The sequence below is a fragment of the Antechinus flavipes genome, chromosome 1 (assembly GCF_016432865.1).
Source record: "Antechinus flavipes isolate AdamAnt ecotype Samford, QLD, Australia chromosome 1, AdamAnt_v2, whole genome shotgun sequence".
NCBI lineage: Eukaryota > Metazoa > Chordata > Mammalia > Dasyuromorphia > Dasyuridae > Antechinus > Antechinus flavipes.
In genome coordinates, this window is record NC_067398.1 from 40900886 (window position 1) to 40920947 (window position 20062).

At 34.9% G+C, this 20062-nt stretch overlaps 1 protein-coding gene across 2 annotated transcripts in view; it reads left to right on the top strand.

Moving 5' to 3' along the window:
- The window catches only part of LOC127551357 (contactin-4), a 703767-nt gene that overhangs the window by 646235 nt on the left and 37470 nt on the right, over nt 1-20062 (top strand). For both annotated transcript variants that reach the window (XM_051981038.1, XM_051981047.1), the window contains exon 13: nt 19159-19334. In XM_051981038.1, coding sequence (XP_051836998.1) covers nt 19159-19334 — 176 coding nt within the window. The remainder of the gene's footprint in view (nt 1-19158; nt 19335-20062) is intronic.

Below are 20062 nucleotides of genomic sequence, written 5' to 3' on the forward strand. Positions count from 1 at the left end.
GAATCTTAAAGAGTTTGCTGTAGTTGTTGTTGTAGTTTAGTCATTTATCAGCAGTGTCTGATTCTATGTGACCCCTCTAGGGTTTTTTCTTGGCAAAAATATTGGAATGGTTTGTCTTTCTTGAGCCCATTTGATAGATGGGGAAATTGAGGCAAACAGGATTAAGTGAGTGCCCAGGGTTACACAGCAAGTGGGGATCTGAGGGCAGATTTGAACTCAGGAAAATGAATCTTCCTAATAAGAGGCTAAATGACTCATCCTGCATTGCATAAGTTAATATGTGTCAAGGGCAAGCCTTAAACCCAGATCTTTATGGCTTCCATTTTATCTTCCTATACATTATTCTGTATTCTCTTTGCTATTATTCTAATATTGACTGAAAAACTTAGAAATGGATTTATTTTGGTCAATCAAATCTTCTAGTTAACTGTTTTTCTTTTGACCAGTATTGAAAATCTGTTTAAAGTGTATTGGTTGACTATATTTCCTTAATATGTTCTATATGTTGAATACATATAATCAATTATTTCAAAATCTTACATTATATGCCAGGGTCACCATTGTATCAATTGTCATTGTGCAGGGTTTTAACTATAGATATAGGATTAGGGGTAGTAGACTCATGGCCTGTGGGTATGTGACCTTCCATTTAATTTCCTGTTACCTTTTTGGCAGAAATTTAAAGAGATTATAACCCTGTATTTGCCTGTGGATGAGAAAATGTTCTTTCATTTTCAAGGTCATTATGAGCCACAAGAAGGTGATGTTGCTTCATATGCCATTAGAAATTCCAAGAGACACAGTTCTGGGTATGATTAATTAATTTATTAGTCATGGTAGCAATAGCCAATAAATTGAGGTCATTGGTGTCTATTACTGACCAAAGACATCAAGAGAGTGTCACAGGCCATTTCAAATTGAGAATTTGTCTTCCTGATAATACATTATTGGAACTTCTGGCAAAACAAGAGAATTCTGATTGGTGGATATTTTAGTGAGGAGGTGGACTAAGCATTCTCAACTCCTTCCTATTACTTCATCTTTGGAAGGCAGAAGCAATTAGGGAAAGTGAGACAGTTATGAGACCCAGCTGGCTATAAAAACTGTTCTGGAGGCAGCTAGGTGGAACTCTGATAGAGTATTGGCCCTAAAGTCACAAGGACCTGAGTTCAAACCTAGCTTCAGACACTTACTACCTATATGACCCCAAATATCGCTAATAAAATAGAAAAAAGAAAAAAGAAAGCAACACTCTGATCAGGTTCTCCCTTTGTAGACCAAGTCACCCCCAACTTTGATCTGGAAATAACAAAGGCAAAGGAGATGACCAAGTTCAGGATGGCTCATGTTTATAGCATAAAACAAAAATGAGGATCCTGCCCAGGTAAATGCTGGGATGAATTATCTTCCTCATCTAGAATGGGAGAGTTAACTAGCCTAGGAAATGGGATTTTGACAAAGGTATATTATGTTAATATTAAAAATTAAATGGTTCAGCATAATGAACCATTCTTTATAAGGTCTATACTTCATTTCTTCATATATATACATATATATATAGAGAGAGAGAGAGAATATACATAATATATATATGTATATATATATATATATATGAAATTTGGGTCCTTAAGGCCTGGGTTCAAATTCTGGCTCAGTTAATATATATATATGTATATGTATGTGTGTGTCTTTCTGCATGTAGATTTGTATTTTTGAGGATATATTTGTGCATATGTTAATCACTCAGAATATGTATGGCCTTTCTTGTGTCAGTCTTTCCTTCTCTGTGTCTCCCTGTTTCCATCTCATCCTAGCTTCCTATCCTTTCTTTTTTTCTCCCTTATTGATGTTAGAACTCTTTTAAATTTTTCCCTGATTTTTAATGAATAAAAGAAAGGAAGCTAGGTGGCACAGTAGATAGAATACTTACCTGGAGTCATGAAAACCTGAGTTCAAATTCGGTTGATTGTGTGATCTTGGCAAGTCACTTAAGCCTATTTGCCTTAGTTACCTCATCTGCAAAATGAGCTAGAGAAGGAAATGGCAAACCACTCCAGTATTTTGCCAAGAAAATCTCATATAGATTAATGAAGAATTGAATATGATTGAGAGGGATGAACAACAATAACAAAACTGAATAAAGGGTAATTTTGTTCCCAATTTTTAATTTAAGAATTAGATGAACCAAATTGTTTTCTCTTTCTATGATCCCCAACATATTTTCTTCTATAAGTCCAGTAGAAAATTCTCTTTCTCTGACATGGTAGATTAGGCTACATGTAGTTTCTCATGGATAGATCCAAGAAATTGAATTTCCTTAATATTGAGATTATTTTCCTTATGATTCATTGATTTCTTTTTTAGAATAGAGAGAAGAAATAAAATCTCTGTTAAATAGAAAACTCTAAGTTTCAGTTAATTGAACCGTTATTTCATTGTCTTGCTAAACTAAAGAGATTCATTACCAAGTTGACTTCATTGGAACAGAAATTATGCAATGAAATTTGGATTCTTAAGGCCTGGGTTCAAATTTCGGCTCTGTTAATTTGCCTATATGACCTTGGGCAAAAAATCTCATTTCTCTGAGTCTCATCCTCATCTGTACAATGAATGAATTGGACTAAATGACCTCTGATCCCCTTCCATTTTCATTTTACATCTATGAGCTTTTGAAGATTATCTACTGTCATAAAGGAGTTGTCTTCTATGTTGAAGTGCCCAAATGGAATAAATGAGAGATCCTTTAAGAATTCAGTTTGTCACTCTGTGTGTGTAAGAGAGAGATAAAGAGACAGACAGACAGAGATAAACAGAGAAAGAGAGAGAGAGAAGACAGAGACACAGAGACACAGAGAAGAAATTTTCCATTTTTCAGGAACAAATGAACATGCTATCTCAGCAATCAAAGGAAGGCAACTCTAGCACCTTATCTACTTAGAAAAAGAAATTAGCCTACAAGTCACATATACCACAGGCAAACCCCAAATCATAATAGTTACAAAAAAGATTTCAACTTGTCCCTTTGCAGTTTTTTCATAAAGATTAAGAAAGCCTACCTGGGAAAGAAAATCCCAGAGGCAAACCCCAGAGTCTCTGGATATATAACAATCAGGATCTTCTGTTTTAAGCTCCTCTAGATGACCTTTTCCAATTTTGTAAGCAACCAAAGTAATCTTGCATTTAGAATGTGAAACATCATTGCTTCTGTCACCCGATATGTAGGCTTTACAATGGCCATCTGAAAACTGCAGAAAATTGCTGACAGGAGGAGGAAAAGAACAAGTCTGAAAATGTTCCTTACTCTACCAAGCTTTCAGCACCACCTGCTGTCCACAGCACTAATCCTTTTCGGTGTCTTAAATATGTTTGTCAAAATGATATGTGAAGGTGATGGCTCATATATTTATGCCTATACCTGGTTTTCCCTTTAGAGAATAGTGACCCATCACCCATCTTGTCCATTTCATTTCTTTTGCATTTTGTATCAACAGACTCCTCTTCTACCAAGGGAGATGCTGCCCAAATACCCATCAGGCAAAATGATGTATGTGTTTAATCAGCAAAGACCTCATCATGCATTGCCCAGGATTTCCTCTATTCTGCTGACAGTAAGGGGATAACTTTGGGAATGCTTCATCAGTGATCAGAGGAAAGTTAACTATATGTACAAGTTGAAGGAATTCAGTCCCTAACTCCTTTTTCTCAAACAGAAAAAAAAAAGGATTATTTTTCTTTGATGACCATTTTTCTCCAAGGGCAAAAGATAACTCTAGTTTCCATTTATCATTCTTTCTTATCTCCTGTCACAGCCAAAAGAATTCCATTGAGTTATTTTAATAATACCTTGGCTTGATTTAATTCCCCTGTGAAAAGTCTCCCTCTCCTCCAAAAGCCTATTCAGTCTTGTATTTAAATCCTAACTCCTTAGCAAAATTTCAAAGTGGGGGGGATATGATAGGGAAAAGCAAAATCTCTTTTCATTCCACTTTTGCTTATGGCTTGTTTGTAAATTCTTTGCAATTTTAAAAATTTGCTTATATGTAACATGTTTCCCCACGACACATCATAAACTCTTTGAGGATACTCTTTTCTTTTTGTCTTTGTGTCGCTGGTATCTATGTTTGGAACATAGTAGGTGGTGCATAAGAAAACATTTTGAGTAATTTAGAGAGACTGCTTGTTTACCAAGCTAACTTTGGTGAAATGCCTGAGGAAAACCAGATCCTTTAGATCTGATTTAGAGGATTTATTAAGTAATGATAGTTATGCAATAACAACCAAAAAAAAAAAAGAAAAGGGGAAAAATGGCAGCAATGAAACATTTTTAAAATATACAAAAGAGATAGAAGAAAGTTCTGAAAATGTCAGACACACAAGGCATTACCATTACTATCACATTAAATTTAACGTACATTTTATTTTTTAAAAATATGCTGCAGAAGGTTACTGATTTATATACAATTCCTTTTTCATTCTTCTTTGTATATTGGAATTTTCATCTTTGTGAAGTTCAAAATAAAAAGAAAAAATGGTTTAAAAAGAAACAGTAGGGTAAAAAAGATGAAAGAGGAACCCTATTGTGATACTTACTATACCCAGACCAAATGATTTCCCTTTTCTAAGGCAGCAAGGAAGAACAATGGAAAATGAGTTGATGAAGAGTTATTTTAAGGCCTTTTATGGCTTGCTCATAACAATTTATTATTAATAGTTGTAACCAACTTGGAGATTTGGAGGCTAACCAGAGCAATTTGGGCATCATTAGCACTATCTTCATTATGAAATAGGGGCTTCACACCACAGGTTCCAAGGAGAAAATTCTAATCATGTTGATTATCATTTGGCTGTATGTTACCTACACTTGGGTGCCCTCAATTGGCTTGTGCATAACACTTTCTGTTGAAGGTAGTTGGAGCATATTAAACATCTCCTCATACTTTTCTCAGTCCTTGAAAATGGATTGGTAAGCATTCTGCTCGCGGGTGATTTGTAAATTGCTTTCTAGAGGACTCACATTCATGCTCAATCTGACTAGGGTCAGTGTCTGCCTTGTGTTTTGCTCCGATGTCATTTGTCAAGTCATACTCGTTGTATAAAGAAATGGGTCAGAATCTTCAATAGCAGAATTTCTAGGCAAAAATTGATGAAAAACCTTGAATCATGAAAGCGCTCTCTGCTGTTGGTATGTGGCTTGTGCAGTGCTTTAAAAGGATAAACTGTTTTGTCTACTGCCAAAAAGAAGTATTGTAAATTGGGGTTTTTTGGTTTTTCTTTTGTGTTTGTTTTTTCCCAAATGATTCCCCTTCCCTTCTTCAAAGAGCAAGGGCACATGTTGATTTTATTATCAGAATAACAGTTAGGAAAAACAAGGACAGGCCTGACAAAAATTACATGTATTCATCTAATCCCAAAATAGTAATAATAATTTATGAAATAGCTTCAAATTAGAGCAATATCTGCATGGTGCCAGATTTCCAAATGGAAAGGAAAAAAATCAGTTATTATGTGTTTTGTTTATAAGAGGTCAAACAGTCAGGGATTTTCAGATACAGTATTAAAGATAATCAACATCAACTATCCAGATTTCAGATATTGTATTGAACACACTGGTTGATAAACATGGAAATTTTAACTACAAGATGTGGCCTGCTTAATTTCCATGAAATTAAGGTTTGGAGAAGAACTGGTCAATCAAAAGAAGTGTCCCCATAGAAGAATATATTTCCAAAATGAGAAGTTCAAAAATGGAGTGAATTTTCAGGATAAAAAGGCCCCTGTGACATGGTAGCGAAAGTCCAGAAAGTCAGCAACAGAGCCAGCTATTTTATTTGAGTCATGCTTCAATTTTGAGAGAAGGCAGTTGATGAATGCATTGAATGATCTTGGCTCCCTAGTATAAAATGAATTGCATACCATAGAATTGCATTTTTTTAATGAAAATTTAAGGTAGGAGATTCAACACTATTACCTTAATCAATCAACAGACATGATTAGTTTTTTTTTAATATGTAAACAAGATTGTCTATACCTGCAGAGTCTTTTATCACAAGCAAACTCCTCTTTAATTAAATTAAGTAGAGAATAGCCTGATTGGCTAATCAAACAAGCTAACCATGCTTCTGAGTTCTTTAAATAGTGAAGAATTTCAGCAGCTACTCAGTTTAATGATGTGCCAGCCCATCAGTGAAAGACTACAGATTTGGGATCAACTATAGTAGTGAATAGTAAGGGAAAGAAGAAAGCCCCAAAAGGTCTGCCTTCCTCTTCCCCACACAAACACATGGACCATGTTATTAGAGGGTACTGGACCAGAGAGCATACAATATAGCTAGCCTGGAGTAAAGAGAGACACATCAAGGACAAAATGAAACACAGACTAATAGAGTGAGCCCCCAGCGTGAGGAAACAGCTTCAAGTGTGATCCTTTAGACTAGAAAAGAATAATCCCTTAGACTAGAAAAGAATGCTGTTTCTGAACAGTAGAGAGGAATTGATCCTCAGAACCTGGAAGAGCTCTATACCTAAGGAAACCTTCAGAAGCATTCCATAAAGAGAGAATGACCATTCAGAAACCCAAAGCTGTATCAATTCCATACGTATTTTCTATAAATGTCCTTCACTACCCTTGCACTTTAACGTTGAGCCTACTTTCTCCAGGGACTTTTGTGAGCTTATGGGAGAGTATGACCTTCTAACTTCTGTTATTTACTATATATTTTTGCTTTAAAAATATTAATTAAAACTGACTCCTTATTCAGAGGAGCCATATTGGTTGGCTTTATGAGGTCTTAGTACTAGAAATCCAGTTGCTAGAGTTCTGAGGAACAAGGTATGTATAGGGACTCTAATCAATGAGGGAAGGTTAGGGAAATTTCCTTAGAAAAAAGACTATAGTAGTAATAGGTGAAACCAAACTTTTAGATTCACAAGAATAAAATTAAGCTTTTAGGCTAACTAGAAAATCATTATCCTGTTTAATGTGTAGGTGAGAATGCTCAATTCAATGACATTAATTAACATTTATCAAGCATCTACTATATTAATACTAAATATTGAGGCATAAAGAAATGTTAGCCAAAGTTCCTGCCTTTAGAAAGCTACAACCTAGTAAAGGAAAGAAGACATGTACAAAAATCAAATACAATAAGTATGCAGGCAAGATCCAAAGTGTTACAAAAAATACAGACTTAAAGAGTTCTTTTCTAGCTGGATGAATCAGGGAACTTCATAGAAAAGGCGGCTGTGAACTTGGACCTTAAAAGATGGATAGAATTTTATAAGGCTAAGATGAAGAACTAAGTTAGTTGAATTATCTGGACAAAGACACAGAAGTTAGAATATATATGGAGTATGTTTTGTAATCCAGTTTGATATGGCATAGTGTATAATACAGTCTATATAGAACATAGAATATTCATCGGAGTATAATCGACAATATCATTCAGAGTATATAGTATAATATAGAGAACCTTTATAATTATATACTCTGGGTTCAAAACTCAGCTCTGATACTTACTATTTTTATGACCTTGGGCAATCTATCATTCAACAAATAACCACCTGCTATCTAACAAAACTTTGTGTTAGGCAGTAATTGATCCAATTTAGCAAATGTTTATTAAGCACCTTCTATATGCCAGGCACTATATTGAGCACTGGGGATACAAATAAGAAAAAGAAAGAAAGACAATACTTGCCCTCAAGAAGCTCACAATATAATGGGGAAGACTCCATATAAAAGGAAGCTGGAAAAGTTAGGGTAGAGGGAGCCCAGAGAGTAACTGGCAGAGAAGTATGATGTTTTCTAGAGTCAAAACCAAGTAGAGATGCTAATAGAAAATGGGGAGTTACCTGGAAAAGGTAGTCAGACTCTAGGAACACAAATACAAAGAATGAAGCAATCTCTACTCTCAAGAGCTAACATTTTCATGGCAAATTACTCAGCTTCCCTGAGGTTCAATTTCCTCAGCTATAAAATGAGGACTTGCACTACATGGCATCTGAAGTCCTTTCCAGAGCTATGAGTCTATGAAATAAAAATGGAAAGATGGTTTGAAGATACTTCATGTCATGTGTGGCTTTGAAAACCAGACTGAACTGGACTAGAAACTATGATGGCTGTGTGGTAATGCTATCACCCTACTCATGTTGTTTAGAATAGACTAAAATGGGGAAGAAACCAGGAGCAAGGAGACCAGAACATTTCATGAATTTGTTTATCCTTGTATACAATCACTGGAGCCTTGATTTGAATGAATAAATGGAGATAACTGCTATAATACTAACTTTCTTTGTTCCTGTGCACATCAGTTGGTGTTGGCAAGAGTCTGCTTTACTCACTTAACAATGTGTGGAAGTCAGCCACTTGGAAAGTGTTTGCTTTCCAAAAAGACAGAAGTGCTAAGGAACTCAGGAATATGCATTGCAAAGTGGACAGAATTCCTTTCACCACTTTAGATAGTGCATATTTTTGCTTATGTGTGAACATATGCCAACTGGACTGGTCCAGCTTTCAGAGAACTCAATTTCCGTGTGCCAAATCCTTGAATATAGCACAGAAGCAACTGTCCCTGAGATAACAGCAAAGAATTGAATTTGTATTTCTTGTTAATGATGTATTACTTCAGGTGATAATTAGCTCCATAATTTAAGTAGGATGAATACCAAATTTCTTCTTTTAATTCTCTCCCCCATTTAATTAAAATATATATTTTTTTAAATTGTGTATTTTTTAGAGTCCAATGATATCCATTTTTTAAACTATCTCCTACGTGATGCATACTTTTAAATATCACATTTTAGGGAGCAAAAATCCCCAAATGGTAACTTCAGGGGGAAAGTAATTACTGGGCACAGATGGAGAGACAAAGCTTACCTAATGCCAAGTTAATCTTTTGGTGGCTCTTTTTCAATGTTTTATGAAAAATCTGTAGTAAATAATGAGAAGCCCAATGCTCTAGCGCCATCTGTATCCTAGAACCTTCAAGGTGTATCTCCTAATCCTCATCAACTAGTCCCATTTTTAATAAATCATCATTGAAAAAAAAATGTTGAGGATTTACAGAGTAGGGCTTTGGTTTTGATGTTGAGAATGCAAATGATAAGGTACCTGTATTTTCAAGGGCCTTCAATCAAGTTAGAGAGTAAACATAGTAGCATTTTTTTTAATTAATGGGATCACGTACCAAATATGTAAGAAACACTATAAACAGGTCAGCAGATTGAATTTCATATATTTCATATATTTTCTCATGCTGAGTGACTCTTCTCTATGCCTTTCCATAAAGACTCCATATAGAGTTTACCCAATGTATGGGAGACCTCCCTCTGCCCATTTAAATAAGTCACAGATACAAATTCAGTATGCACGTTCCATTTGTCATCCCTTATTCATGTTCCCTGACTGCTCTTCCTATCTTTCATGTTCTTGCTGATATGTGTTATTCATTTCTTGCATTTAAATCTTTATTAACAAAATGTTTCAAGTCCTATGAATCTTCCTATTGTTTTGTTTATTTGTTTTGGATAATTGTAATTTTTTTGAAAATATAGTGCTCTGTGATTGGCACTCAAATGGATTCTGCTTTTATGGATCTATATTTTGAACTGATGTAAGTAATCTGCAACCATGTAGATCATAGACCATCTATACTTTCTCATTCTATGCAAACCTTATCTTTGTTTTTCCCTAAATCCTCCAAGGAGGAGTAGAGGGGAGTCCATTTAACATTCTGGATGGAATTTTCTAAGTCTTTTACCCTTGATATGGGAGATAGGTAGATATGAATGTAGGGGAAAAAAAAAAAAATATATATATATATATATGTATATATATATATATATATAGAGAGAGAGAGAGAGAGAGAGAGAGAGAGAGAGAGAGAGAGAGAGAGAAAGAGATGGATATATGGATATAGAGATTAGGAAGATAGATGTGGATATAGAGATAGATATGAATATTGTGATAAAAATATACAAATTTATAAATATGGATATAGAGATAGATGTGAATATAAAGGTAGATATGGATAGAGATAGAGAGATATGAATAGAAAGATATAGAGATAGATAGATAAGTGTTGTCACCAGTGATAGAATATAAACTCCTTGTAAGCAAAGACTATTCCATTTTTGTTGTATTGTTAGCACTTATCACAGAGCTTGGCAAATAACAGATACTTAATAAATGGTTATTGACTGATATAAATGTTTTGGACTAAATGTCCTCTGAAATAATAAAAAAAAATATGAATAATAACTTTATATAACACTATGTGTTAGACATTGTGCTAATTGCTTTAGAATTATCTCATTTGATCCTCACAACAACTCTGAGAAATAGGTACTATTATTATCCCCATTTTACAGATGAGAAAAATGAAGTAGAAAGAGGCTAAGTGACTTGCTCAACTAATAAGAGCAGATTTGAATTCATCTTCCTTACTTTATATCCAGCAGTCTATCCATTGGGTTACCAGCTAGATACTATGACATTATTGTATGTAATACCACAATAATTCTTAAGCTAATTACCTCTATTGCTGCTTTTACTACCTGACTAGCTTAGTTCCTTTTCTGATACATAAATCTTGATTGACAGCTTGTAGACTTTTCTTGCATAGAAATCCTTGTAACAATAACCTGCTTACCCTCCAGATCTGTCTTTCCATTGCCCTTTGGACTAGCCAACAGTTGCTCTCCTTTAGAGATTGTGTGGATCCCTGATTCACAGCTATTACCAGCAGAATTTTGGTGCTAAAAAAGATGGAGTTGTCTTTCAGTGCTCAGACTACAATGATTTGAACTGTTGCCTTGTTTCCCAAATTTACTTCATTTCCTGTTCAGTTCTGGGCCCATCTCATGCCTTACTGATTCTTCACTTCCATTTATTTCTTCTCCCTTTACCTACTTGGCATTCCATACATACAGGCTCTTCCTTTCAGTCTAATTCCCACCAAGGTATTAACTGTTGATAAAAGAAGTATTTTCTCTCCACAGAGACTCAAATACTAGACTCTTGAAGTTTCAAAAGCCTATAGAAATGAGAGGAATAAATTTCTAATGGAGAATTTTAAAAGAGAGAGAAATCTATTCTACTTCTCAATCTTACCAAGATTGGATATGGGAGATCATCTTAACAAAGAAGTTGTTATTCCCATAAAATCATGAATAATCACAGAATGCTAGACTAGGACTCAGAGAGACCTACATTCAAATCCCACTTTAGCCACATAATAGAGGTTTGATAGAGAACAGATCACTTAACTTCTCCAGACATCAATTTCCTCATCTATAAAATGAGAAAGATGGGAATTGATAACTTCTGGAGTTTCTTTCTCTTCTAGATCTATGATCCAATGATTTCTCTCCCAAGAATTACTTATAGGATTATAAGTACCTACCTGTAAGTGACTTCAAGGATAATCTAATCCAACCCTCTTGTTTTATAAATGAGGATTTCCAAAGAAACAAAATAATTTGGCAAAGATCCAACATGTAAAAGAGATTAAGATGCAAAAATTTTCTTACTTCAAATCTAATTCTCTTTCCACTATACCATCCTATCTCTTTCCTCATATCCATTTTTTGCCTCAGAAGCATAATGTCCACCCCACCCCTACCTTGGACTGTTATATATAAGAACTTTTTGATTCAGCTCATTACTTCTATACTACCATAACTATAATGTTAACCACCCTCATACACATGATTTACCCCTTAATTTGAATCCAGGACCTAGCTGTATTCATAAAAGCACCAATAATTCTGACACAATACACACTGGCTTAGAGAGATATTAGCTATTTGTTCTAGAATCCCATGGTATAATGGGAAGAAGAATGATTTAGAATCAAAGGACCAGATATGCATCCCTGCTTTCTGTGTAAATCTGGTCAAGTCATCTGTTCTCTCTGGGTCTTCATCCCTTCATTGATAAAAGGAGAATATTGAGTGGGATGATTTCTAAAATCATTTCTAGCTCTAATAGTTCATGATCCTATGATATGCCCATTTTGATGGTGGTCCTCATTAGTAAAGTGTAATAAAATTATATACATATTAGCTTTATTTTCAGGATCATAATGCCATTATTTTCCAAGAAAAAGAGAACATTATTTTATGATCTAATATCTCATTTGTAATATGTTGAATACTTGATGGAAAAGGCTCATCTTTCCTAGGGGAAATTGCTTTTCCTACTATAATCTGCACTGAATCCTTTGAGACTAGTTTTTTTGTAAACTCCCAAAGTAGCTTATAAACAATGATGAATTCAACTTATTCCAACAGATGTCTTTAAAAATTTCTTGTCAGAGTGCTGTAATAGGCAGAAATTAAGCATCCTTGTATGTCAGAATTATATAGTAAAAGAAGTATTAGACTAGGAAACAGGAGACAGATTTAAATGAAATATACTGATACACACACACACACACACACACACACACACACACACATAATGTTTGTTTTCTTCTTTCCTTGGCAAGTCATTTGCTCTCTGAGATTCCTAATACTTCCCCAAAGGATTCAGGCTAGATGATCATCAAGGTTTCTTTCATCTTTAATACTATGATTCAAAGAATGAGTGAAGATTTTGAGTTTATTTCTTGATACTGAAAAGTTAATTCTTTTCATATATTTGTATAAAGGTACTATGATACCATAGGAAAAAAAAAACAATGACTTTGGCATCATGGGACCTAATTTCACATCAGTCATTTCCTACCTGTGTGACATTGGGCAAATCATTTCACTTCTCTGGGAGTCAATTTCTTCCTTTGCAAAATGAGGGAGCTTTAGGTCTCTTCTAGCTTTCCAACTATGCTCCTATAATCCTAAAACCAATAGCCTTCTCTACTGGAAGGGCTTGGAGGAATTTACCAACACCCTGCACTCAAAAGCAGGATTTAAGCCCAAATCTCTTGATGACAGATTCAGGGGTCTTTCCATATTAATAATTAGAATCCATATAATTGATCCGAGCATTAATAGTTTGTTTGTAATTAACTCCTTTCCTAAATTGACATGATTAATGAGTTAAAAGCAAAAACAATTAGCATCTGTCTTCTCTTAATCTTATGGAAGACTTGGCACTACAAAAATAAAATAAAAGAAAAGAAAATGACTTTTTATTGAATTGTGGGATTAGTTAAGCACTCATCCCAGTGCTCAGAATTGCTGAATTTTTCAAGATGAGCCTTCCTCATGAAAGAAAACTTGGAGTATTATCCATCCTCTTTATCACTGTTCTTGAATTACAACCAAATCCAGCCACCAAGTTACATATTGGGTTCTAATTGCCTTGAAGAGTTCCAGCCACCAAACAATAATAGCAAGAGTGACCCTTCATTGTAGAGAGAGGAAATATAAACTCCCCTTAATCCTGAAAATTTAAAATCAAAAAAAGGAGCCATTTCTGTTTCAGTAAGAAGCCATCTGGTTATTTGTGTGCGGGTATTTGCATTGAAATCTTTCCTATGGAAAAGCATCCAAATTTATGACATTGAACCAGGAGTACTGAATAAACACTGAGCAAAATCACATGGCTGACAGAGTTTGAGCCTTCTTAGGTTTAATTGCCTCTAATTCCAAGGAGACCTGTCCATTGTCTGTAGAATACCTTCAACTTGTTTACTCTCTCATCACCTCATCATTATTGTGTTGTCTTCTACTTGGTCAACCTTTGCAAGTCTCACTCCTATCCAACCTGTCCATGCAGTTGCCAAAATGATCCCTCTCTTTCCTCAACTCAAATACCAGTGGCTCCTACTATCGAATATAAAATCCTGTTAGGCATTTAAGGTTCTTTCTAACCTGACACCAAATTACCTCAATACCGCACAGTATTACTCTCCTTCATGCACTCAACAACCCATCTCCTTTTTCCATGCATTTCACCCATCATCTTTGGGCTGGGAACAGAGTAATCTTTTCTACATTGTAACTTTTCCCATCACAGTTTCAATATATCACAGGCCAGTGTAAGAAATTAAATAGGAATTTGGGGGAGTTTTACAGAAGCCACAGATATCACACAAAACCTAGCAAATGACAGAAAATATTGAGAAACTCAGAAATGCTTAAAATATATGTATAGTATCATTTAATTATCTTTTAATGCTTCATTATTCAGACTTCTTTTCTGGTACAAAGGGAGGCTAAAAATATTTATATGCAGATTTTGCAAATCACTGGGACATTGCACCCCTAACCCCCACAATGTGGAGGGGATTCCTTCCTCACCTCCTTCTTTTACATTTCTAGTTCCTTTCAAAACTCAGATCAGGCACTTCTTTCTGCATAATACTTTTTTTACTCCTTCCCATCACTGGTGCTACCCTTGCCCAAAAGTCACATTGCGTTTACTTTATATTTGCATATTTCCATAAACATGCTTTTCTTCCCTCACAGAATATGAGCTCTGATTAAAGTTTCTCTTTTGTTTTATATTTCTAGAGTTTAGCATACTGTGAGGCACACACTGAGAGCTTAATAAATGCTTGTTGATTAGCTTGTATGCCTTCCTAAGTATATAGATTCCATAAGAAGGTCTTAATGGAGCCATTAGACAATGCCAGTCTACTCGCCCTGTACTAGAGAATGTTCTTTTCTTTCACCCAGTGGGTAATTAATAAGCAACTACTGTATGAGGGGCAATTGAGCACTAAAATCACAAAGCAAATAGTCTCTACCCTCAAGGAACGCTGTTACTAAAGAGTACTGGGCTTCTGCAATAATCAGAATAGAGCCTCCATTTCTACAATTGAAAAAAAGAGATGAATCACATTTCTTAAAAAAAAGAAAAAAAAAGCCAATTGCAGAGGTGAGCTTTAAGTACCAATTGCCCTGAGTTTTGAAGAAGGTGCTAGCACCCTATTGCTCCCTCAGTCTCCATCCTAATACAAGGAAGCAAGACATTTTTAAGAGCTGACATTGGATTTTTGACTTTTCACCCACAATTTTTTTATACTTAGGCTGAAAAACCATAGAGCTGGTTTTTATAGGCATGAAATCATGTCTGCTTGCAAAACTGTCTGCTGCAGTGATTTCATTGCTATTACAGCAGTCTCCGATCAGCTTCACCCCATGATCATCTTTCTCCAAAGTCAGCTTTCCCCTTACCATCTCTTCTCTGCCAAACTATTATTTCCTTTCACATGCAGAATCTTGAAAATGATCTCCAACCAAGCCTAAGACTAGATGGTAAACTTCTTGAAGGCAGGTACTCTCCCTTCCTTCCTTTATTATCACTGCTGAAAACTAGCACATTATTACACACATAATAATTACCTGAGAAATGTTTCACCAGTGAAGAGAGAAGCAATACATGTTTTGGGCAAATCAGTGAGACGTTTTTTATTTCAAGATTTTGTTTAGAATAATATTCTTTCCCTACCTTCTTTCCCCAAAGCAAAATATTTGTGAGATAATGTAGTATGTAATACAATAGAAAGATGTCTGGCTCAGCAGTCAGAATATTCTGTGAATACTAGAGTTCCGATCCCAGTGTTGCCACGTATTACCAGTATGACCTTGGACATAATTTCCCTGGACTCTCTCTAAAATAAGGTTTGGAATAGAGATCTCTTCCAGCTCTAAATCGATTATCTTATGACCTGGCTGTATTTATTTCTGGTTAAAATTTTGAGCCTGCATTTCTACAAAGCTAGACAGTCTCTAAGATGCTTTTCATCTCTGGATCATATGATCCTAAAGCCTCAAAATTTCATACTTTAGATGTAGCCCACCAGGACTTCATTGCTGGAAGACTTATAGTCTGCCTTAGCTTTTTTCTACCCATTCAACAGTAACCAAAGGCGGATATACTTTAATTCTCACATTGTTCATCAGTTATCTCCATTTTTACAAAAGAGCCAATGGAGATTTGTTTGTTCTCTACTAGATTGCAAGGGTTATATGGAGTATTCAAGTTATCCACCTTTGGTGTTATCCTACCACCCAACTCTCCCTTTGTGTCTCCAAGAAGCTGTAGCGTGCACAGCAGCTGCACACTGGTAAAATTGCCTCAGCAGATGAGCTCAATCAGGCTGAGCTCGTAGAATGTAGTCAGACATCAAAGACCCCAAGGTCATCCATTGCACCCCAGGCCCTCCTCAGTTGTACTAATTTTATGTTGCCACTGGACTTCAATGATTATGTATACACTTAAATCCATTTCACACACAAGTTGAGACAAGAACCCGTGATAATGCTGATCCTTTTCAAAAACAATGGATGAACAAGATTGTAAGCTCTTTGAAGGAGGCTTTATTCATCCTTGTGTCCCTCACAACTTAAGAGGCAACCAGCTAAAGAATAAGCTAGGATCAAGTTCTCAAAAGAGAGTGATCTGGGTTTAATTTAAGTCATACTGCTGTGAACCCCCAGACAATTCTCTTTAACACTTAATGGTAGAAATGCATTGTTGGTTGAGTTGGGAACTGGAGAACATTTGGAAATCAATTTGAAAATATGCCCAAGGGCTGTAAAACTGTGGATATCCTTTGATCCAGCAGTGCTACTACTGAGTATATATCCCAGAGACCATAAAAAGGAGGAAAAAAACAAAAATATTTGTAGCAGCTCTATTTGTGGTGGCAAAAAAGGAGAAAATGAGTCAACATCCATCAATTGAGGAATGTCTGAATAAGTTCTAATATATGAAAGTTATGGAATATTATTGTTTTATAAAAAATGATGAGCGAGCTGATTTCAGAAAGACTTACATGAATTGATGCTGAGTGAAGTGAGAAGAACCAGCAGAACATTGTACACAGTAACAAGATTATGTGACATTAAATTATGATAGACTTAGCTCCTCCAGCAATATGGTCATCCAAGATAATTCAATAACATTTGGATGGAAAATGTCATCTACATCCAGAGAAAGAATTGTGGAGACTGAACGCAGAGCAAAGCATACTATTTTCACCTTTTTTCCTTCTGTTTTTTTTCTCATGGTTTTTCCCTTTTGTCCTGATTTTTTTCTCCCAACTTGATACATGTGGAAATGTTTTTTTTTTTTTAAAGTTGAATGTACATCTATAACATAAAAAATAAATAAAAGTGAAAAATTTGAAAATAAATAAAAAGAGACTTAATAGTAGAATATTTGCAGATATATATTGGAGGCAGGAATTTCCTCAGCTGAGAGCTTCATACATATACAAACTCATAGGTTCAGATTTCTCTTCCAAAAAATATATACCACAATGAATGTTATGGAATATTATTGTTCTGTAAGAAATGACCAGCAGGATGAATACAGAGAGGCTTGGAGAGACTTACATGAACTGATGCTAAGTGAAATGAGCAGAACCAGATCATCATACACTTCAACAACGATATTGTATGAGGATGTATTCTGATGGAAGTGGATTTCTTCGACAAAGAGAAGATCTAACTCAATTTCAAATGATCAATGATGGACAGAAAGAAGAAGCTACACCCAAAGAAAGAACACTGGGAAATGAATGTAAACTGTTTGCATTTTTGTTTTTCTTCCCAGGTTATTTTTTACCTTCTGAATCCAATTTTTCCTGTGCAACAAGAGAACTGTTCAGTACTGCACACATATATTGTATCTAGGATATACTGTGATATATTTAACATATATAGGACTGCTTGCCATCTGGGGGAGGGGGTGAGGAAGGGAGGGGAAAAGTTGGAACAGAAATGAGTGCAAGGGATAATATTGTAAAAAAAAAAAAAAATTACCCAGGCATGGGTTCTGTCAATAAAAAGTTATAATCATTAAATATATATATACGCATATATATATGTGTGTATATATATATATATACACACACACACATACACACACACACACATACACACACACACACACACACACCACAGCACCTAGTGCTAACCTAATAGACAACAAATTAATTTTTTGAGACCCTTCTCCTTTCCATTTGTTAGTGCCCACCTCACAAAAAAACATTATTTGCTTTACACAACATAGTTTTCCATTTTTGTAACCCCTCCTTCCCAACTATGTATCTGTCATCCATTGAAACTAACCTTCTTACTGTTTTCCAAATAAGACTTTCTCTCTCAACATTGAGCTATTTCACTAGCTATCTCCTCATTTCTACCTCCTGACTTCCCTGTCTTTTGTCAAGACCCAGCTAAAATCTCTCCTTCTATAGAAAGCTTTTTCCAAACACCCTTAATTCTGGTGCTCAATCCATTCTGGTGATTTTCTCCAAGATATTTAGTATAGAATTTGTTTGTACATTGTTGTATATAAGCTCTCTCTCCCATTAAACCATTAACTTCTTAAGGGCAGGGACTATCATTCAACTACCCTTGTATATCAGAGTTTAGCATAGGGCTGGCACAAAGTAGGTGTTTAAACCATGATTACTGGATGACTGATGAGCTGCCATGTTGGGTCTTACCTCTAAGAAGAATGTAAAGTCCTTGTAGGCAAGGAGTGTTCTTATATTACACTACAGTACTTTAAACTTCCTGAGTAATGGTTGAAATGCATTAAACAAAAGAGAACAAATAAATCTTTTTCTTTCTTTCTTTCTTTTTAAATAACTAAACCTAAATTTTGCACCACCTATAGTGGGGAAAATCTGTATTTGAGTCTGACCTCTTATCACTTGTTGGCTGTGTGAGATTATTCTGATCTTCTATTTCTTTATTTCTAAAAATGGAAGTGATAATACTATCTATTACCCTCACAAGGTTATTAAGAATAAGATCAAATCAATCCTTTTATTTCACAGATGGAGGAAACTGAGGCTCAGAAACTCAGAAACAGGATTTGGATTTGGCTTCTGATTTCAATTGCAGTGGTTTTTCTACTGTCCCACTGTGGGATCACAGATATAGAATTGTAAATAATTTTAGAAGTCATTTCATTCAATTCCCTTATTTTTATACATTATACATGGGGAAACTGAGGTCCCAAATGGGGAATGGAATAAAAAAAATTATGAGGAACATGAGAGTGTTATCTGTAAAGGATTATACAAACAAAAGTTATTAACTTTTAATATTTCTATTTTTCATGTTTAAAATAACTGGATAAATTGAATCCAAGGCTTTTCATTTGCTGATCTCTCTAAATGGTTTTATTAAAATATTCATTGGTACTTGAGCTCCACAAAGTCTCATTGGTATTCTGGCTTTTTGTTACAGATCCAACCCGCCTTCTGGTACCTCCATCCAGTATGGATGTTACTGTTGGAGAAAGCATTGTTCTTCCTTGCCAAGTATCCCATGACCACTCACTGGACATTGTGTTTACTTGGTCATTTAATGGACGCTTGATTGATTTTGACAAAGATGGTGATCATTTTGAAAGAGTAGGAGGGGTAAGTATTAACATTAAACATCCAATGACAGATCAAAATCTGTCCAATTTCCTTGGGTAATACAAATTAATTTAAAAGCAATTTAAGAGATAGTTTAAATTATTGCTTCTTTTAAGATATATATATATATTTGAGATTTTTGTTTAGAGGCTCTTTTCTAGAAATTTTTAAGCTTTGGATTAAATTTAATTACTCTATTTTCTGTTCTATTAATCTGGGTAATTTATGTTCCTGTAAATATTTATTCATTTCATCTACATTGTTAGTTTTATTGGGGCAAAATAGATAGTAATTTATTTTATTTTTTTTTCCATTGTGAATTTAACTTTTTTCTGCTGGTAATCAGGTTTTCTTTTTTTATAAATCAAGTTATCTAATGGCTTGTCTATTTTATTGCATTTTTCTAAAAACTCCTAGTTTTATTTATTCATTCAGTAGTGATTTCTTTCTCTTCCAATTTTGTTAGTCTTTTCTTTCATTTTTCAGGATTTTTTATTTATTTAAATTCAATCCACCAATCATTTGTTAAGTACATAGCCAGGTGCTGGGAATATGCAAGTGTAAAAATGAAACAGGCTCATCCCTGAAGAAAATTATATTCACCTGCTTTGTGGTGAGAGGTTTGGAGGGTGAGGGTAGGGAGAGAGAGCAGGATACGTTAAATATCAGATCATTGATTTAGATCTATAGAGAACCTTAGAAATTATCTAATACAATCTCTTCATTTT